This window comes from Trachymyrmex cornetzi, unplaced genomic scaffold (genome assembly GCF_001594075.2).
Source record: "Trachymyrmex cornetzi isolate Tcor2-1 unplaced genomic scaffold, Tcor1.1 scaffold21, whole genome shotgun sequence".
NCBI classification, from domain to species: Eukaryota; Metazoa; Arthropoda; class Insecta; order Hymenoptera; family Formicidae; genus Trachymyrmex; species Trachymyrmex cornetzi.
In genome coordinates this window covers 564,385-587,189 of record NW_017296741.1, presented here as the reverse complement: position 1 = coordinate 587,189, position 22,805 = coordinate 564,385, and the positions used below count along the sequence as shown (strand labels likewise).

The following is a 22,805-nucleotide window of genomic DNA, read 5'->3' as shown; positions in this document are numbered from 1 at the left end:
TTTCACCTTTTTTGTATTCTTCAATCAGAATCAAGTATATGTATGTATTTTATTTCAAATATAAATCGAGCAACTTGATTCGGTTAAGAGAAGCGGATCTATAATAAGTGCAAAATGCAATATTTTTATATGTTTGTACAAGTCGCCTATGAAGAAACTATATTAAAATTACTATTGAAACAGGAATTGAAATGCTTCACGTTTAATTTTACTGTCGGATAGTCCTAGCACATAGATCCTTATTTACTCGTAATTATTCCTCATAATTAGGGAATTCATTTTTAATTGTAAAGATTATTTGCGTGTGTTTGCCGAGCTTCTCTTTTCGGATGTTCACTCTAAGTGGTTGCGATTATGCTAATATTATAGATGAACGAGCAATGCACTCGAAAATCCGGAAAAAGTGACGTAAGGCTGACGTTCGCTTTGTTGCGAAACAATTCCTTCAGATTTGTTTTGTACTCTGTTGAAGAAATATTTTTTCTGAAAAGGATTTTTAAGCTACGGTTTTAGATACTTCGATCTCCGCGGAAAAGGAGAAATCAGGTAAATCACCTGTTAAACTACAACGACGATGACGGCGCCGATGATAATGGAGGGAGAGAACGGAAACAAGACCGAAAAGGAAGGGGCATGCCCGTATAAATATCGCCACGGCGGGCGAGATAAGGATTTTAACGGAGTGCGAGGAGACGCGACGTGCGAAATGACGGCTATCAAGAAGGATGAAGACGCCGATGTCGAGAAAACGTCGCAAAAGACGTCCACCGTGGCGGCCCCGACCCTGCAACAGAGCTGTAAGAGAACCGTCAGTGACTGTGGATAATACTTGAATTTGATATTCGAATAAGGATTTAATAAACGACTGAAAGGAGTGCGATTGTAATCTGTGGAATTTATCTAAGAATCAGATTTCTTGTAGCGAATTCAATTGGAAGCATTAGTATGCACTGGTGCATATTAAAGTCGTTATACAATGATTTAATTTGAGTGTAAAAGTGAAAAACAAGTATTTCAAATTATAAAATATATATTTTACCTAACAACACAATAAAGTATTGAGTATTTCACGATTTAATCGGTTTTCACGTTTATTATAAATATATCTTTACGTCAATTTATGCACGACGGTTTTAATGTGTATCAGTGCGCATTGAAAGCGTCCAATCGACTTCGCTATTCTATCCCAGATAGTAAGCTAATGTCATCATTTTAACGTCTAAAAATAATTATTTAAATGCCGACATTTTAACGATAACGATACTTACTATCTAAAATTGTACCCAATGAACAAATTTTTGAAAAAATATCTAGCCGTGAGGTATCATAAAAGATCCATTTTTCCATGAAATATATTTCTGTAACATATACTTATATTTTTCTATAAATGTGTTTAAAATGGGGAAGAAATATGTTAGATTGACACGTAAATATTGTTCAATCAACGAAATGCTTGCAACAAATGAAAATTTATAGCTTCTAGGTATAAATTCAGAATTAGTTAGCGAATTACGAATTTACAAGGAAAGATTTAGAAGTGGTCCTCATTGATTTCAATGAAAGTTGACAGGGTTATAAAGTATGTTCCCCTGAATATAATTATATCTGTATTTGACAACCCCGTTTTCGAGATATTAAATTTCAATATTAAATTTAGTAGCAACAGTTCATTACAATTATTAATTTGTAGCGTAGTGGATATGGTAACAGCTTCTTAACTTATAGACTTGAGTTCAAACCTCACTAACAATTCTCTTCTATTATATAATAATGTTTTATGATAGGAATAATCGTTAAGATAAAAGAAATAATTATTTTTGTTACAGATTACATATCTTTATAAATTTTAACACGATAAAACATGACAAAAAAAATTAAACATAAATTTTTAAAACATCATAAACTTGAGTATAAACTTTAATGAATTGCGTTATTAAATTAATATTGAAATATCTCAGGAACGGTTGATTGTTTACACCCAAATAGAGATATGATTTTTTTTCGTTGAAAATTTCATTTAAAATCTCGCGAAATGTCACACGTGTTTCCCGCGCGTAGGAAAACATTTGTAGCTTCATCAAATAGAAGCCATTAAATTTAATTAAGTGGTTCATATGTTCGCTTATTTTTTTTACGATGTAATGAGACAAGTTTGCAAATAGGACTTAACACAAAGATATCCTAGTGTAGTAGTTGTGTGGAATGTATCGTTAAATTAATCCTGTCAGTCGCGACCAATGATCTTTAAGCGATCATAATCGTTGACATCGGATTAGTAATCGTGAAGAGACACTGAAATAAAAAAACACGTGTAAAATTACCTTTATATTTTTTTCAATAAAAATCATTTACAAAAGTGTATTAAGGAGCAGTGAAAGTAAAGTAATAATGGATTATCGCAAGTTATTTATGACATAACTAATGTAGAGCCATTTGTGATACAACGAATGTAGAGTTTGCATTAACATGCAAAACGACCTTGCAATACGGATCGGTTGAATAATATCATGAATTCGTCCTTTTTTGTCGCAATTGTATAATTTCGTCTAGAATGCACATATTGCAACAAAGTCCGCGTACATTTTGTTCGTATACAATACAGTATAAAATTGCGTTGTTAAACTTCACAAGATCACCTTGAAGATAAAGCGTAGCGAAATATACTCGATCTTTTAAGTTTAAAAAAGATACTATTTAAAAAAAACAGTTTAAAAAAATATATGCCTAAAGGTATCTTTTGAGCGATAAGAAAAGTCGCAGAGGAAAAGTAGTTTTTGAAATTGCTTGTAACTTGTGATATAGTGTCATCCATAAACTATCTATTATATTACTAAAAACAAATATAATAAATATAGAAAGATCGAAATAGTAAAGTAATAAAAATATAAAAATAGTAGTACCAAATACAAACACATATAATATCGGTAATAAAAGAAGTCAGCAACGTCAATAATAACAATGTTATTTAAAAATTAATGAGAAATATTTAATAAAGCGAAGGCAGATGTGTAAAATTCTCGAAAATACGATATTTCAAATCTTCTAATTGACTCAGTTATGCTACCATTTGAGTCTTCATTTTGTAATTATCGACGAAAGATGTTGAAAGTGTTTTTCTAGCGCGTATTCGATAATTCTCTTGTTTATCGTTTGGTTATTTTATCTGGGATTATCGGGTGTACAAGTTGTAAGTTCGCTTCGTTTCGACTGCAATAAAAAGCGTCACCGCGTTATCGACACTTAGAGTGAGCTGTCGTCTATAACTTGGGATCGATGATCCAAAAGTACAAACCGTGCGCGATGATCGACGGATGGCGGGTCCATTTCGCCGTATATTATTTCTCTCTCATTAATGAGTAATTACATTATGAAAAAAATTATATTTTTTATATTTTATCACGTATATATTATATTATTTCGATATCTGTGTATCTTCATAAATCTCGTTACGTGTCATCACGACTTATTTTTGTATGATTTTCCCTGCTTATTTCTTATCGGATCTCACTCGCTATATCGATTAGTTATCATCCAATTTCGATGAGAAATGTATCGTTCGAACTTGGCAAATTTTTTTTACACTTATGATTTAATATTTATTTAATATTATCGCATTCTACTTATTTCTAAGGAATGCAATGTTTACGTTGATAATATATTTTTCCTATTGTAGAATGTAATGTCTTCTAAAATTTTTGAGAAGGTTCTCGTTTCCATTATCATTGTATTATCGGATATTTTACTTGATAAAATTGGCTATGATAACACAAGAGCTAATTAAAAATATAATCTCGAAATTATTGTATCTTTATAATATTAATGAAATGTATATCAGTGATAAGTTTCAAGGTAATTTCAATAAGCGAATAATGTTTTTTTTAAATCAAAATTTGGAGTTGTTCTTTCTGCAAAGAATAAAATTTGTCTCATAAAAATCTAAAAAAAAAAACCGCTTTTCTTCCACATTATCCGCGTGTTTCTCTTCTCTCGAGCCATTATTTCGCTGTATGTTAACTGGATATCATCGGCACATGCCTACATAATTATACGCGTCCTGTATGATTACGTGATGATTAGTAATGACTTTGTAACGGAGAATTAGTATGCAGGAACTTTAATCACTTTCCAAGCCATAAACGTTCCTAAGTGAAAATTAAGTCGATTTATAAAACAAAGATTCTTGTATAAAATTGTTGGTTAAAGAATGAATTTTAATTGAAATTGATATCTTTCTGTATGTTAAATAATTCTTATCTAAGATCTTATATATAATGCAAATCGATGATTATTTTAAATTGAATATATAAACTTGTGTTATCGCAAAATGTTTTATTTGTTTTCTTTTTAGCTGAACTAACTATTTATTTCTCTTTTCTCTTTTTTTCTTTATCGTGAAGAGAAAAAGAAGAAATGTTCTTTCTAGTAAACTACACTTTAATTGTACTTAAAATGAAAAATATATTTGAAATTTGACGAAAGTGAAATAAAAAGTTCAGTCCAATGCAGAGACGAAAAATAGGTCTATTTTCAGTTTAGGCTGCGTTTAGACACATCCAGAGTGCATTATTTTATTGAACATTCAATGAACAACGAAGATAAAGTGATGCTACCATGAATTCCCGAATTTCTTGTAACGACGGTCCGTCTTTGTTATTTCTCTCTTCACGTTGAAGAAAAAAATAAAAAAAATAAACGATGCAATAAATTCAGTTAAAAAGAGCAAGTTTATTGGCCTACGGAAGTACGACCATGGATTAATTCGTTTTTCTAACGTCACGTGATGCGAGCGAAACTCGCTTTCGACTTGTAGACAGGTAACTAATATCCGCGGATTTATGCTAATTGGATTTGTCATTTGTTATCATAAATGGGATTAATTATAGATTATAGCTATTACAGTTGCAGTAACTGCGTATAATTCAATAATTACTGCAATATACTCAGTAATTACACTTAACGATTTATCATTCCTTCGATAAGTATGTGTCCTGAAAAAAATTTCAAATTTATTTTTAAATGGCAAAAAGTATTCACTTTTTACTAAACGAGAAAATATTATTCATTTTAACGTTTCTTTCATGTTTTTATTATCATCTTTTGCTTTATTATTATCGTTAGTTACTAAACTGTATTTTCATTTTATTACGCTTTTTTTACGACCTACCAATTAAGAACACATAATTTTACATCCACTTGTCATTTGTATCTGAATATCTTTTGTTGTTTGCTCAACTCGTTTACTTAATTATCGCTAATACTTGAGATTAAGCTTGATCCAAGATTAATTTTAACATTATGATAACAATAATTTTTAATCCAACTTAAGCTTGAATGTTAATTAAAAATGATATTCGCGTTTTAGATTGATTAATGTTCGATTGTGTTTTTTTCGATCGTTGAAAATTCTTGATTTTTTTCTAAAGAGAGAACCAACAAAATTTGTAAATTATAAGAAATAATGAAATAATTTTTGATTAGCTTTTATTTTTATAAATTATGTAACAAAAGTATCAAATTTAGATAACTGAATAAGGAATTTCTCGAAAATTTTGTTATTATTTATATATAAAATAAATATTAATCAATTTGATATTAAATTGTATTGTTCGGAATAAGAGAATGAACTTCTTTCGCAGGTATGTTCGGGATCAGACATCTGCAAGCGTTGCTGCTTTTCCTGGCCATGACCATCGGATACACTCTCAGGGTTGGAATGTCAGTTGCCGTGGTTCCGATGGCGAATTCAAGTACCGCGAATCCAAATATCGAGGTAAAATTATGTTATAAAATTGCTTTTTTATCTTGGTTTAAAACTGATAACTGGGACACTGATACTGATCAAACAATTTAAAATATTCGAGATTATGTTTTAGTGATTGTCAGAGAAGTGTACCGAGCATGCTACGTTATATAACTCGATGAACTCATTGTAACTTGGAAAAACCTATGTATACAAAACATCACAATTGCTTGTGTACGTTCTTATATTTGTAGTCTCTCATTAATTTAATGCTAAAAATCTCGATGTATGCGATTTTACATTTCTGCGAAACGAGATTGTTGAGTTTGACCGGTCATTTGGCGAACTTTGATTTTTTTAAATATCTTGCACTGATTGAAATACCATTCGCATCTTTTACATTTAGATTTATATGATAATAAATTTTACGTTCACAATGTCGAACTGATTTGTCGAAATGATTTGTCGCAATTGATTTGACGTAGATCCTGTAGATTTTTATATTGAATTGCATCCAGTTAAAAAGGATATTTGAAGCTGTTGAATTATTAAGTTTGTCCAATCAAGCGTAACTGCTTACGTCGATAGGTCGGTTTTTACCGGTCACAGAATGTCCCGTAAATTTGCGCCGTCACCGAGCAGGAATCTGTGTCGAAGGAAGGAAATTTTCCTCAATAGTATCCGCGGAATCGGGGGAGTAAAGGGTATTAGGTCAGACTGAATGTGATGAAACACTGTTCCTCTGCGCGAGATTGATCGCTGTAACTAGATAAATCTAGTTACAGAGGCTTTCCATAATTCTTTATGTTAACCCAGCTGTAGAATATGAAGCCGATACAATCACTTACGCAACTTTTTGCGCATAAATGCACGGATCTCGAGTGCAGATAACAGCTACCGTTGTCTTTTCAAGGTCACTAATAAGAATCGCCGATGAATTGTCAGATTTTAATCGCCGATTGTTTCTTCGATTGTTGATAAACTTGGCGGATTTATCTCCTATCATCACTTTTGAATTCTTGTTTATGCTGGAAGATCAAGAACAAGAGATCGAGACTGAACATAAATAATGATAAAATTTAAGCATGATAGCATCTAAAGCTGAAAAATTTTAATGGCTATAAATTATATTGTATTATATATTGCGCATTCCACGTGTCAAGAGTCCATTTAAAAGTAAACTGCTTGGGATTTTTAAAATGATTATGAAAACATGTCAGTACACATGTTGTATAAGGTCTAAGATCAAAAGAAGTGAATATCGTACGCCTTGCGTCCAAGATATTAGAGGTGATCGTATTAAAAAATTTGTCTTTCTTTGACATTTGTATTTAAAATCACAAAATATACAAAATTTTTATAGACATGTATTTTTTAGAATTTTTTTCATTTTAACTTTCAGATAAAAACGTTAATTTTAAGGAAAAAAATGTAATAATACAAAAAAATTCATTTTTCAGTTTTAAATAATAAATGAGAAATCATATCCATTTTTTAAAATCTGAAAAAATTCTCAAGAGTACTCTAATATATATAGAATATGGTACCATAAAAGAAATTTGACATCGCTTGCAAACAAATATTTTTTCCAAGACAAAATTGGAATTTCAGTTTAATCACTATAAAACAAAAATTTTTTAAGACACCTCGTTTTGCATTTATTTTTTTCCAATATATATTATTGCTCAATTATTTGTTAACAGTTGCAATAAATTTAACGTTTAAAAATTAATGTTTTTATTTGAAAGTACAGGGAAAATCCTTGAAAATTTATGTGCATAAAAATTTTGTATATTTTATAATTTTAGCTACAAATATCAAGAAAAGAAAACGTAAAACGTACGTTTTAAAACGATTATAAAAATTATAATTACCTCCAATATATCTTGGACACAAAGCATATAATATTTTATATGCCTTTTTTTATCCTTAAACTTATTAAATATGTATACTAACATGTTTTCATGATTATTTAAAAAATTCCAAACAGTATTTTTAGGTGAACCCCTGACACGTAGAATGCGCCATATTTAATGTATGTTGACAACAAAAAGTGTCTAAAATCAAGAAAAGACGTCTAAAAAAGTGTCTAAAAGACGATTTAAAGACGTCTTATGTCATAACTTTAGACTTTTTGTGTTGTTTGGGTAATTACACTACCCAAACACTACTGTACTGTATGTATATACATATATAATTATGTTAATAAATTAAAATAATATGCATCATAAAATAATTAATTGCCACGAACAAAAATCATATAGCACGAAAATCATACAATAGTTGATTTAGATATATTTTCTTTATTACACGCGTATTTATATTTCTTTAATTTTATTTCATATATATGTATACGTAAGGACTTGATATAATATAAATATTATAAATCATTAAAACCTATTTTAGACATCTAAATATTATTAAAAAATTATATTAATTATGTCATCAGGATTTTGGTTGGAACAAACAAGAGAAAGATTTGGTGCTTAGCTCGTTTTTCTGGGGCTACGTGGTGACACAGGTGCCGAGTGGCTACTTGGCCAATATCTGGAGTGGTCAGAAGATTCTCTGCATCGGAATGTTTATCTGCGGAATTTTCAAAATTATTACGCCGGTCGTCGCTCATTATGGAGGTCTGCCGGCTGTCCTGGTTTGCAGGGTAGGCATGGGTCTCGCTCAGGCTTGTCTATTACCTTGCATTCAAACCCTTCTCGCCAAGTGGGCACCGCCCGATGAAAGAGCACGACTGGGTGAGAATAGATCAGAATCTGTGCCCAGTATATTCCAATCGTATCAGGAAATAAATAGTTCGCAGGTTGCTTTATGAAAAAATATTTAAATACGTGATGTAAGTTATAGAATTATTAAACGCCAACGTTCTTTCGATTAAATCTGAGAAATAATGATTGATTAAAAAATACTGAAATATTGCTAAAAATTTCAAAAGATTATTGATACACGAGTAGAGCGAGGAACTTCATGCGAAAAATAAATTTTATAGTTCCATCGTACAACAATTAATTGTTTCACTTATAATAATATTGTGGGTACATCTTCGTAATTAAGTTAATCTAGTTTATCCTCCTCCTAAGGAACATTCGCTTATGCGGGCGGTCAGTTCGGCACAGTGATCGCTATGCCGATTGCTGGAGTTCTCGCAGAATCGAGTGTTGGTTGGCCTAGTATCTTTTATCTATTCGGTACATTATCGATCATCTGGAGCGTAGCATACTATTATTTGGGAGCAGACGCACCGTCCAACCATCGCAGTATTTCTCAAGAGGAAAGGATGTACATAGAAGAACAATTGAGAACAACTGAAAAGAAAAGCAATGATGAAGTCAACAAGGTAAAAATCCATTATAAAAAAAAAAATAATCAACTAATGACTTTGTGCTACATACATATTCGTTTTTTTTTTCAATAATTTTTGGTATCGTAAAATAAAGAAAGATTTTCTTTAATTTAAAGTTTAAACTTTTTTTTTTTTCAATTATGTTCAACTACTAGTAAACAATATTTTTAAAATTTATTTAACAACTCAGTAAGATCATACATGCAATAAAAAGTAGTATAATATATTTACATTTAGGATGATTTTGTACCTTTTAGAAGATGAAAACACCGTGGAAGGCGATGTTCACCTCGGTGCCTATGTGGGCTCTTATAATAGTTCACTGCGGACAAAATTGGGGGTATTGGACTCTATTGACAGAAATACCAAGTTATATGACAGGCGTGTTGAATTTCAAAGTTCAGGCGGTAAGCAATAAGATAGCAAAATAAAGAAAAAGGATATGGGATATTTTTTTTCCTATATTTATAGTTCCATGAATTTTTCAAAATTTATTTATTAATTGCTTCATTTTAATAATAACTATAATGTTCTCGTAATTTATTCGAAACTGTTTCTTTTTTAATCACAATTACATATATAATATTTTAACTTAATTAATTAATTAAAGTATATTTTTCCTTGAATAGGGCGGTATATTTTCCGCTCTGCCATACTTGGCAATGTGGATACTGAGCTTCCCTATGAGCTGGTTCTCTGATTACGCATTGAAGAAGAATGTGTCTAGGGGTGTAGTCAGAAAGATTTCCAACACAGTGGCTCATTGGGGTCCGGCTATAGCCCTGGCATGTATGAGCCTTGCACCCACTGATGATTATACCTGGGCCGTCGTCATTCTTGTCATAGCAGTAGGTCTAAATGCTGGATCTTTATGCGGCTTCCAAATCAATCATATTGATCTTAGTCCAAACTTTGCCGGGACTATGATGTCTGTCACCAATTGTTGTGCCACCGTTATCTCCATTATCGCGCCGTTGATAAGTGGTGTGATTGTGTCCGAAGAGGTAATCATTCATTTTCTTTTTCCCGCTTGTAAAATATCTGTAAATAGCAATCTAGTTTATTTATTTCTAAGAATTCTCTCTTTAATTAATTATGTCTCATCTAATTTATTTATGTTTATTTAAACGTACTTTTTTATCCTTAATGAACTTATGCTTTAAGAATGACGAGTTTTTATCGAGAGCTTTCTCGCTTTTCAGAGCAGCGCGTTTCAATGGAACATCGTGTTCTACGTCTCAGCAGCAATTTACTTCCTGGGTAACTTAGTATTTGTGATATTTGGTAAGGGCGAGGTGCAATGGTGGAACGATCCAGAGGCACAACCGCCAAAAAAAAAACAAAGAGAAGACGAAAAGAACAAAACGCGGACTTGAGATTTATTCAATTAGATACGTTCTTGAAATTTTGTAACTTGCCATAGGACTATAATGTGTGATTTAAAATCAATTTGTAAGTCTGAAGTTAGGACTGGAGTTGATTTATAGTAAATTTAATTTTAAACTCTCTCTTTCCAAGACTCTTCCTAAAATCGAAATTACGATCAACTACAAAGTCATTATTTATTGTCGTCATCAACGAACAGCTGTACATATCATTGCTCCGCCATAAAGTGTGATGTGTGTTTTCAACTCTGTGTTATCCACATAGACCCATTCTATGTCTATAGCTACTATTCACTGCCCATTTTTTTTTCACTTATCATTATAATCATTAATCTGATACTAAAATTTAGACTTGTAAAATAAATTTTTACTTACGTTCTTCATAAAAATAAATTTTTAATCTTTATTTAAAATATTCTACAAGATCGCCTCAAACACGCTAAAAAGTTGTAAAAACATCAAATCCTATAAAAAAACTTTTCACAAAATAGAATAAATTATTTATTCTATTATATGTTTTCTTCGATTATATATATATATTTTTTTTATTTTAATCTAACGTTTTTTATCAGAAGAATAAAAATTTTCAAAATTATTATAAAACTTATTTATTTATTATTTATTTTAAAATAACTGAATTTAATAATTACGAAAAAATTCTTTCAAAATGAATGCCTGGAAATTTGTCACAAAAAATATATCATAAAGTTTTAATGTAAAAATATAAATGCAAATATTTATTGAGATAAACAAAATGACTAAAAATTTATCGTAAGATATATGTTTGTGTTAATAACTTGTAAAAATAATTGTTATAGTAATCATTGTAATATTCGATAGATATTTGTAAAAACACAGATTTTTATCTGTATTTAATATTATAAACGAATATATTGAGTCGGAATAAAATTTCATAGCGACAAGAATTTTAAAATTCAAGCAACTGTAACTTCGTTAAAAATAAATGAAATTTAAATTTAAATTCGATTTTAAAACTTAAATTTGAGTTTCTGTGAAGTTAGTAATTTTTACATATATATAGAAAAGGATGAGCTAAACAAAATGGAAAACTGTCTTCTCATTTTGGGCCTATCACGTGACTAAACAAAAAAACATTGCAGAAATTTTCGACTTTCTAATGTAAAAGCTTAAAGTATTCCTTACAAAATTATTTTTTTTTAATGTTCGTAATATTTTTTATTATCTGGATTACACGAAAAGAGCATTTTTTTACTTTGATTGTTCATAACAGTGTTAAAAATCGTTGTACCGCAATTAAAAAAGATTCTTAAAGCTGAAACTTTGCTCTGTTGAATGGCATAATTGTCAATATTTGAAAAACATGTAGATATGATACAAATAAAGTAGCGCTACGAACTTTTGTTTCGGCACAATAATCAAAATGATGCATATGCAGAACACTGTAGACATGAAAAAAAAAAAGATTAATTTTTCTGTTTTGATATATTATAAAATTTCTATTCTTTCTATATATACCTTTTAACAATTATATTATATTTTCCTGATGTGCATTGATGGATAAATATAATAGTGAATGCAGTTTTCGCCTCGAGAACGAATCTTTATCTGGTGCAAATACCGGCTAGGGTAATGTTCAAATCATTCGTGTTAAATATGTTATCTTTATAGGACAAGATCGCGATTATTTATCGATACGCGATCGATTCGTAGTCATGAAATCTCACAATAAGTGAAAAAATAATTAAGACGTAGTCGTTGTTAATTATTAAATCTCTTTTCTTTTATCGAGTTTTGAATTCTTTCAACAAAACATGTTTATTTGATTAAATCATTTATGAAATCATTTATATATATTGTGTGCGTTAATATTTTTTCTGATTGCAAAACATTGATATATATATATAATCAATACTAAAAATGAAACCATTAGTAACTAAATGACTGGTTACAGTAGTTCGCCTCAAGTTTCCACAATTCACACATCTTCGATCTCTCTTTAAAAAATATATATATTCCACAGAGAAGTTTATGTACAGTAGAATTTCGTTTTTCCAAACATGTTAGAAGACAGAACAGTTTCAAATATTTACAGCTAGAATAATAACCTCGATAATAGGAAACTGTTATCGCTCCTAGTACGTCAGAAAAATTGAAGTAGAGTCGTCAATTTTTTTTTTGATTGCAAAACATCGATATACATACATATATACATATAATCAATATTAAAAATGAAAACATTGGTAACTAAATGACTGGTTACAGTAATTCGCCTCAAGTTTCCACAATTCACACATCTTCGATCTCTCTTTAAAAAATATATATATTCCACAGAAAAAGTTTATGTACAGTAGAACTTCGTTTTTCCAAACATGTTGGAAGACAGAACAGTTTCAAATATTTATAGCTAGGATAATAACTCCGATAATCGGAACTCTTATCGCTCCTAGTACGTCAGAAAAATTGAAGTCGAGTCGTCAATTTCTTATTATTCGAATACTATCGTAGTTTGGATAATGATAGCTCGGTTATGAATTCGTATTATTTAATGGAATTAGTTAAACTGTAATATATATGCGACGCGTTTTAATACACATCACTGCAGATTTTTAAAAAGAAGAAAAAAACGTGGATCGATATTGATCATTCTTAACTAAAATTCTATTAAAGCAAAGATCCCTCTCAATCTAAAATAATTAATTTTCAATCTGTCTCTTTTAACAAACACACCTTTACCTCGCATTACTTGCTCTAAATAAAGTCAATAAAAGAACAGTTGTCCACTTTCCTTTTGAAAATGTTATGTTGCATTTTGCGCGTAATAACGCGTGATCGTTAAAATATATTATAAATATATAAATTCATAATTTAAAGCAAGAATAATGGATCATCCTATTATTATTATATATAATAATAATAATACAAATGAGAGAAAAAGTAGATTGAGAAGAGCAGGTGTATGATTAAAGAAGATTATGTTCTGCTGTATAGTGATTTCAATGTTGAAGTATTGTCTGATTATTAATGCGACAGCAAGGCGTGCCATCGTTTAAGTATACGTTTGAGCGTAAAGGGTGGGAGAGAATGGGTTTTCGGTGATAAGTATAAAGCTACGTGGATACTGCCGTTGGATCGTAGTCGTTCCTGTAATTTGCTTCAGTGTCAGCTTCATTAGAAGTTCACCATCATGGCGTCTCTACAGAAGAAGAGGGTCTCCGTAATATCTCTTTCGGAGAAAATGAAAGTCCCACCGAACAAACCATCAAGTAATTAATTAATAATATAAATAATATTATGAATAGTGTGTACAAATTACTTTAATTTCTGTGCAAAGAAATATTTTCCTATAATTAAAAAAAAAAGCACAAACATTTTGTGAATTAATTAAATCAGTTTAAAAAAAAATAAAACCCAAAATTATTGAAGATCTTCATCTATTTATTTATGACTTCGTAAAAGAAAATTTTCTAAATCATTTACTATACTTAAAAAAATAAGGATTGCTATTATTGAAACATATAATATATCACAACCTATATCGAGCCATCCTCAGCAATGTTCAAATAACAAATTCAACATTCGAACTGAGCCGAAACGTTCGATTTTGTAGAAATACATGTAAGGTCTATGAAATACAATTTCTATATATAATGCTCGAATAACTACGTCAAAATTCTGCTCTTAATCATCTGGCAGTAATTTATAAAAATTTGATTAGTCTTTTGGTTATAATATTTCTATATTGTATAGGTTTAAATATCTTTGGGAATTTTTTTTATAAGGACAAAATTACAAGTATAAATGAAGCACAGTTATAAACAGAGTTCTATTTAATAACAAAATCATTTTCTAAATAGAGAAAATCTTTCTCCTTCTTAAAAAAAATATTTCTTTCTTTTTCATTTCATTTATTACATGTTATTATATACTGCAACGTTTCTCTATTCTTAAATTCTTTACAAAATTTACCTGACATTCGACAGATTCGATTCTCTTTAGCAGTGTTAGGTTCCTCTTTCGTATCCTTCATCATCACGCTAATCACCGAGTGAAAATAAAAACTTTCTTATATTTTCTAAATAATTATATAAAATGTGAAGATAATTATATAAATATGTGAGTAAAAATAATGCAAATAATATACAGATATATAAAGCTAAAAAATTTTTATCTTTTTTGTTATATATTATTAACAAGTATTTGACAGTATTTATATCAAGATGCTTTCATAAATATGTTATAAACAATAACTTATCTTCAATTAAACATTTTTGATAATGATATATGTATAACGCTTACTGAGAATAAGAGAGACAGAAAAAGATAGGAAAACGTTTATTTCTCTGTTTTAGGGCAAGCCCTCTAATAATATAAAAGTAAGCAAATGAAAAAGAAATGTACAATAGAAACAATATAAAAATTTATACGAGAGAGAGAGAGAGAGAGAGAGAGAGAGGGAGAGAAAGTATCGATTATCATATTCGATAACTGAATTATAAATGAGAACAGAGATTGGAACAATTACCACGAATTATGTTAAAATATGATGCAAACCTCGAATCAATGTTGATGCACCTGCTTTATCAAGTTATTGTCGAGTGTACATAAAAAAATATGTTCATTATATTCGCTTCGCGATAACTAGAGCACGAACATTTTATGTCTTATTGATGCTTCAGATTTTTGTTATTCTGGAATAAGTGTTAAAAGATATCGTCGATATAATTCGATAAGAATAAGAAAACATAAATTAAAATAATATAATCAATATTATAACAATACTACAATTAATACATTATATCTTTAATAAGAGTATTTTTTCTAATTTACGCTGTGTGTGCAATAAAAAATTTATTTTACTTTCTTTCTCTTTCTCTCGCTGTATTATATCATAATTTCAAATTTTTGGTAATATATTACTATTTCTTTCTCTTAATCCATTAGTTTTTCCTGATCCACATGATTGACTCAGGACTATATCTGGGGAAAACACATTTTGCGAGTAAAAGTTTTATATAATAATTATCGATTAGAATTAATCCGCATTCTATGCATTCTTCGGACGAACGGTTCGCTTCTTTGGAATGAAGAAAAAATTCAAACACGGTTACTAAGATTTTATCGATTGCACTCGCATACCGGTGATTTCTCTGACGCAACGGGTAATTGTTGTTGGATTTCAAGCATAAACATTGAGCGATCGGTTTTACTGACGCAATGCGATCTTGATGACAATGACACAATTTGTATTCAATTCCGCGTTTATTACGTGATGCCCATGTAAACTTCATCGAGGGCGTAAAGAACGTACTACTAATTGTAAGAATAAAGAACATAAATGGTGATTAAAAAATAGATCATTTTTGTATTTTTTCACAGAACTTAAAATTATAACATTTGTTTCCACACAATCGCAGTCATATCTAAATAAAACAAGTGATTATGTAATTTTTTCTTTTGCAGTGTCCTGAAATTTTTAAAATATATCACAGCAAGAAAGTCCTTGAAAAAATTAAGTAAAAAAAGTTATTTGTAAATTCTTATTTTAAATCATAATTTTTTGAATATAAGGGTTTGAATATGGCTAATTACAAACAACGATTAAGCAACCACTTGTTTAAACATCCATGAGTCATATGTTAATGAACATTGGTGCGCGGCATGTGTTAATGAACATTGGTGCGCCTATTTCAGCACATTCACGAGTAATTCTAAACGTAGTCTGTAATTGGCTATGTTTAAACTGTTATATCTAAAAGAACAAATTGCTTAAAATAAAAAAATTTCAAAAAATTTTGTTACTTAACTTTTCAAGAAAACTTTTCAACTTTTTTGCTATAATAATATTTTGATTCGCGAATTTTGGGACTCTCTTCATATCGAGATAAATTAATTGTTTCACTATTCGATCAATTTAATACATGCATACCTTGAAGGATATAATTTCTCCTTGCAGCATGGTTCGGATGTAGACATGGTCAGGTGGGACTCATGGGCTTAGGATTCTTCTGTTGTTATGCCATCCGAGTAACGACGTCAGTAACCTTGGAAGCGATGACCAATGCAGCCAGTGCCAATCCTAATTTCGAGGTACGTGTCAATGACACTGATTCTCTTTCCTATCCTCGTGATCTAAAAGAGAGTTACGCTTCTTCTCTCTTTCGAAGGAGTTCCACTGGGAGGAATCGGTGAAGCACATAATCCTCAGCTCTTTCTTCTGGGGCTATACCATCACGCAAATACCTGCCAGCATTCTCACTCAGAAATGGACTGCTCAGGGTTTGTTTTCGATGACCCTAGTCATTGCCGGATTGCTGACTATTGCCACTCCCATGGCCGCTCATTATGGCGGCTGGCAGATGGTAGTCGTCTGCAGGGTAATGTGCGGCCTCGTCCAGGGTACCGTTCTACCATGTCTACACACCTTGCTGTCTAAGTGGTCGCCGCCTGAAGAGCGTGGTAGACTTTGTAAGTGTACATGTCTTTAATTGAACACACACATGCGGAATAAATACTTTCACTCTTATTTGAGTGAAAGTATTCTAAATGAGTTAAGAGAAAACTTTTCAACATTTGATTAGTGAGTGACGATTCTCGTATTTATTAAAATAAAAGTTGCGTATATATATGTGGATTTTTGTAGCATCTTATCATTTATTCATCGAAGTTTAAAGATATTTGCTTGAATTTTAGGATCAGTTTGTAGCACAATGCTACACTGATTTTAAAATAATTTTAGCATTTGTACATATTTCGAGCTGTTTAAATGCATCATAAAGTCAGTGATTTTTTGTTATATTTTACTTTGTCAAGAAACATCGCAATTTTTAATTTCGTATTCCGATTTCAATTTCAACCTGATTTGTGTTCTTTCTTTTGTTCTCAAGTTCGCATGCAGTTAGCTATATATATTCACTTTTGTTTGATACTGCATCACAAAAATGCAAATTAATTAGCAGGCACGTCAAGTTTGATACGTATAAGAGATAGGAAAAATTCTTGTCGTAGTCTGATAATGTAAAATTGATAAGGCACGTCTCTCAAGAGTCTCGTGCCAAAAAAGTATTTAAGATTAATATTTTATAATAAAAACAATTCCTACAATTTCGATTATTCATGTTTCTCATATTGTTTGATTTCGTTTTCATCGCTAAAACAATGAAATCTTCTGTTTTTCAAACGGTTTTATTTAATTATAATAAATATAATTAAAAATTATCAAAGATTAAAAAAAAACATTTTTTTCATTAATTAACCTAATGATAATTATGTTGAATTTTAACCCAGAAGAATCGTGGTTGTAACACATTTCACGTACATTCTCTAGCAACGTTCGTTTATTCCGGCGGCTGGATCGGCAACGTAATATGCTTATTAAGTACCGGCTTGCTCGCGGCATCGTCCATTGGCTGGCCTAGCTGTTTTTACGTTTGGGGAAGTCTTGGCGTCCTCAGTGGCATCTGTTTCTACCTGCTCGGGCAGGATTCACCCTCCGAACATCCCAGAATATCTCTCGACGAAAAGGAATACATTGAGACGAGTCTGGGAATAACCGAGGTCGACAAGGTAATTCCTTTAATATATTTCACTGAGAGAAAATAAAAAGAACAGAAAATCACAACATCAGTTAAATAATCACTTAGAATATACACATAAAAAAATTAAAATTAATTTGAAATTTAATATATGTTCATATAATTAAATAAATAATTTTAGATTTAAAGAGTCTCACAGTTGCAAGTTCTTTAGATTAAAATTTAGAGAAATAAATGTCTTCGTATTTTCTACACGTTGTTCTTCCTCCGTTTTCAGAAACCCTCCACTCCATGGAAATCCATATTAGGGAGCTTGCCGGTTTGGGCATTACTGATGGCGCAATGCGGACAGTCCTGGGGCTTCTGGATGCTGCTGACGGAAATCCCATCCTACATGAGTTCGATTATGCGTTTTGATATCAAGAAGGTTTTTCGTATAATCATACAGTAAATAACTTCCGTTAGAATTCTATCCTTCGTTTTCTCTCTCTCTCTTATCGAATTATTCTTTTGCAATATTTCGGAAACCTTGGAATTAGCACTCGGATAGAGTCGCACGTATATTTCGACTTTGAAAATCGCCGCGTTTGGAATATTAATAATTCGATGTGTATATTGACAAGATCACGAGGGAAGAATGATTAATATGCCACGTGAGACTTAGATCTCACGTGGCATATTCAAGCATCATGGACATGAACATTAAACTATTCCGATGTCATATCGTCATTGAACGAATCAATGATGGCTGAAAAAGAATTAATGAAATATTAAGATATCTCTTATCGCTTAACTCTTTGCATATAATTACATTTTTTAGATAAATTTTAATAAATATATTTTTAAATATAAATTTAATATAACATTTTCTCTTTACGATGTTAAAAATATTCTATTGACATTAAAAAATTAAATTTTTAATTCTTATTAATGTGAACTATTCGACATAAATAAGATATCACTTCAAAATCAAATTTATATAAGTAAATCAACTGGTATATCAAACAATTTGAGTAAGAAACATTTTATAGTAATATTTCATTAAATGTTTATTAAAATAGCATTAACTAATACTATGCATTTTTGATTGCACAGAATGGGATAATGACGGCGTTGCCCTACTTATCGGCGTGGCTCGTCAGCTTTCCGATCAGCTATATATCCGATCTGTGCATCAGGAAAAGAATCGTGACAACGAAGATGTCCCGGAAGATTTGCAATACAATTGGTCATTGGGTGCCGGCAGCCGCGCTGATCGGGTTAGGTTACGTGGAGCAGGACCAGCCGGAATTGGCCGTGGGTATCCTCATCATCGCCGTGTCCTGCAACGCCGCTTCTTTTTGCGGCCATAACATTAATCATATGGACCTCAGTCCGAACTTCGCTGGCCCGCTCATGGGATTTACAAATACTATTGCATCTGCCTGCGGCATCCTCGCACCGCTGATCGCCGGGGTGATCATCAAGGATTCGGTTTGTGACATTATAAGACACTATAATTATTTGCATTGCTAGTTGTTATAAATTTAATGGTGTTATACCTTTAATGTCATCATTTCTCCTGTTTAGACCAACATATTGCAATGGCGAAGCGTGTTCTTTCTCTCGGCCGCAATATACACGGTGGGCAATCTAATCTTCATCTTATTCGGCACCAGCGAGGTGCAAAAGTGGAATGATCCAATTGAAAGCAAGGATAGCATCGTGCGAAAAATATCGACAGCGCCGGTGACCATCGCGACAATACAGGAAAAGGAAGACGAGAGAATTCCATGACAATCCATGACAAAAAAAATAGAGAAACGTAATAATATGAGACTTTGTTTCCTATTTTTTATATTTTATTATTCAATTTATGTATTTATCTGTGTGAATGTGTGATTTCTTGTGGTAACTTTTGAATGATTTAGAACGTTAACATTATCTCAAAAAAGTGTGTATAAAATATTAACATGCCTTGACTAGAAGTTGCATATAAATATCGAAAAATATATATATAGAATTCATGTCAAATGCGTACATAGGACCTGCCAGAACAATTTCTTTTTAATTTACCCTCAAGAATATGTAAGCAAAGAAATTAATTTCTATTCCAGATTCTGCGACACAGAATTGCTGCAACTTGTATTAAAAAGCTTAGAATTTAATTTAATTTAGATAAAATTTTTAATAAATTATTAATACATTTCATGTAATGTAAAAACGTCTTATATAAATAGAAAGACGGGTATCTGTATAATATGTCTTATATAAGAAGAGAGAGATTCAATATATCAAATCTATCTAATTATAAAACATTCATTGATAAAAATTTGATAATCATACAAAACTGCTTATATATTTACATCTTCATTACCTCAGTCTTCTTTTGGATGACTTTGCAATGCATTGGTCCGAATGGCGTGCCCGATAAATATCGCGCCGATAATCGTTGTCACTAATGTGGCACAAGTAACAAAGAGCGAGAGAGAAGAGTCGCCGATTGGTATCCGCCAAACGTAATCGCGATTGTTCGACATACGATACGGGATCTCACGCCACTTGGCCATTAGTCCGACACATGGTTCACATAAGTCTATTTTAGATACCCTGTGTTCCCTGATCCTCTTTCGACATCCCAGCAGCAGCTTCACTTCAGGCAAAGTCACATTAACATAATCGCCTGTTTCGTGCGCATATCGATAACGTTGGTGAATGGGAATTGTTAAACTGGAGAATGATGAACTTATGGATGCACACGTTGTCACGTTCTGCTGACCAGCCTTCTCTGCGAATAACTCGACATCGGTCTCGCCAATGGAACATACTGTATTCTAAAATATTAATATTGTTAATTAATTAGATGATTGCTCAAAGAATGATATTATATTTATATCTATCTTATGTATATAATGAAATAGAATATAGATATATCTAATATGTATGATATTAATATAATATAGATTTTTTTAGATATATAGTTAAGTTATTACTCTCTATATAAATTACATAAATTTAAGATGTACGAATTACAGAATATCGAATCAATATGAATAATATAATAGCTTTGAGATTTGTAATATTTAAAAGATAAAGTTAATCTCTTTAATTTTATATTCATATAATCAAAATTCAACAATTTTACAAAGTAAATTAATAATTTTATGTGTATAGAACTTAAAAATAAGATGATAAATTTTAAGATTTAAGATTCGTGATTATGATATTTTTTCAAGTTACATTAATTAATGAACAATTAAGGAGTATATACCGTTCCTCTTCTTCTCATTTCCGCTATTTCGTCTGTATTGACGTACAAGGCTGATGGTAATTCCATGTAAATAGCAGCTTGACAGCCATCCTGGGTAAGATTCTTGAAGTGTATCCGAAAAATCAACGTTCTGCAAAAGGAAGAGAAGTGTTAAAAATTACACGTGGACTCTGCTCGTTTGTTTACACAACAAACTATAGTTTCTAACCTATGAAATCCGTTTCCTTCCACGTCGAGATCGATCTTGGCCTCGATTGCCGCACAAATCTGCACGCGAAGTGTACACAGGAACAAGACAACGATAATTCGTAAAAGATTCACTTCGCGGACGTGTATTGTCATTTTCATACTCTTAAAATCACATACTTTTGACGTTGACGCGTATAGATGCATATGTGAGATTTCCCGCCCGCCATTTGACCTGTCTTCTCTTCCCTGCACTAGAAGTCTTTTTCTCGTGGTCTGTTTTCTGTTCCTGCACTAAACTGTTCTAGAACTCTCTTTCTCGCTTTAAACAAATATCAAACGTATATCTATCTCACTTTAAGTTCCAAAAGTGTACACTAGTTCAGTCACAAAAAACAGACCTTCGCTTTCGACAAATATCAAACCTATTTCACTTCAATGGTTCCGCATAATAAAAGGAACAGAGAACAGAGGATAATGCTGGATTCACACTGCATCCGATGTGCGTTGTACGACTCGGCAATCAATCAGAAAACAAGATTCCAATAGATTTTGCTTCGTATCATCGGAATTCTGTTTTCTGATTGGTTGCAGAGCGACGCAAATCGGATGCAGGGTGAATCCAGCATTAAGCCTTAAACAATGCGAAGGAATAGCGATAGCGATAGGAATAAGGGGTGATCCCGATTGATCACGGCTCGATTGGACACCACCAATCACAGCGACCGGTGCCTAGGAGCTTTGTAGTCTCAAGCGCTGTGAGTGGCTCGTGTCCAATTGAGCCGTGTCCAACTGGGTGCCACCCACGCAGTGTGTATTCCATAATGCATGATTTCTGATAGGTTGAAATTCTTCTTCTCTGTTCTCTGTTTTCTGTTCCTTTTATTATGCGTAGCCCCTAATGTATATGTACAAATAATAAGTTATAAAGGGTTATAAGTTATAAGAAGTACAAACACAGCATAATTAAAACGTGTAAGTGCAATTAAATGCGTATTCAATCATTTTTGTTATGTGTGGTTCTAGCTATCCCGATATTTTTACTAATCTCAATCTTAACTGCTGTTAGATACAATTCATAGTGTGATTGAGCAAGCTTCAATCTTAATCTCAATCTAATGGCGTTTTTCGCAGTTCAGGTTTATAAATTGGCTTTTTACGATGTCAATGAAGCCCGTCTTTCAGCAGACAAAAATAGTGAGTTGAAAACAAACTAATCTGTATACATGCAACATGATTTAATTAACAATTACGGAATTGTAATTATTACATTTCAATATTACCGAAACTGAATGGCGCGCGCGTTATTTGCTGTTTTCGGCCGGTGCTTTCCAATGGCGTTCTTCCGGTCTGACTTGACTCCAAAGCATAGAGA

General features: G+C 31.5%; 3 protein-coding genes across 4 annotated transcripts; 2 read left to right on the top strand and 1 right to left on the bottom strand.

The window, feature by feature from the left end:
- Nucleotides 1-706: 706 nt before the first annotated feature.
- On the top strand, nucleotides 707-10,812 carry LOC108759937 (putative inorganic phosphate cotransporter). Of its 2 annotated transcripts, none has more exons than XM_018505667.1 (7): nucleotides 707-797; nucleotides 5,637-5,770; nucleotides 8,190-8,490; nucleotides 8,833-9,089; nucleotides 9,353-9,502; nucleotides 9,725-10,099; nucleotides 10,298-10,812. In XM_018505667.1, exons 1-7 carry the CDS (start codon nucleotides 707-709, stop codon nucleotides 10,469-10,471), a joined length of 1,482 nt encoding a protein of 493 aa, XP_018361169.1. In that variant the 3' UTR covers nucleotides 10,472-10,812. The 2 variants fall into 2 exon arrangements, with proteins under 2 accessions (XP_018361169.1, XP_018361170.1); XM_018505668.1 differs by having other exon boundaries at nucleotides 747-808; nucleotides 10,298-10,471.
- Nucleotides 10,813-13,611: 2,799 nt separating this feature from the next.
- On the top strand, nucleotides 13,612-20,092 carry LOC108759936 (putative inorganic phosphate cotransporter). The gene is made up of 7 exons (XM_018505666.1): nucleotides 13,612-13,725; nucleotides 16,416-16,549; nucleotides 16,627-16,927; nucleotides 17,787-18,025; nucleotides 18,272-18,421; nucleotides 19,090-19,467; nucleotides 19,564-20,092. The coding sequence occupies exons 1-7, from the start codon at nucleotides 13,647-13,649 to the stop codon at nucleotides 19,768-19,770; spliced, it is 1,488 nt and encodes a 495-aa protein (XP_018361168.1). The 5' UTR covers nucleotides 13,612-13,646; the 3' UTR covers nucleotides 19,771-20,092.
- Nucleotides 20,093-20,204: 112 nt separating this feature from the next.
- Nucleotides 20,205-21,736, bottom strand: LOC108759885 (uncharacterized). The gene is made up of 3 exons (XM_018505557.1): nucleotides 21,453-21,736; nucleotides 21,245-21,374; nucleotides 20,205-20,807 (listed from the first exon to the last, which is right to left on the bottom strand). Exons 1-3 carry the CDS (start codon nucleotides 21,635-21,637, stop codon nucleotides 20,352-20,354), a joined length of 771 nt encoding a protein of 256 aa, XP_018361059.1. The 5' UTR covers nucleotides 21,638-21,736; the 3' UTR covers nucleotides 20,205-20,351.
- Nucleotides 21,737-22,805: the final 1,069 nt, after the last annotated feature.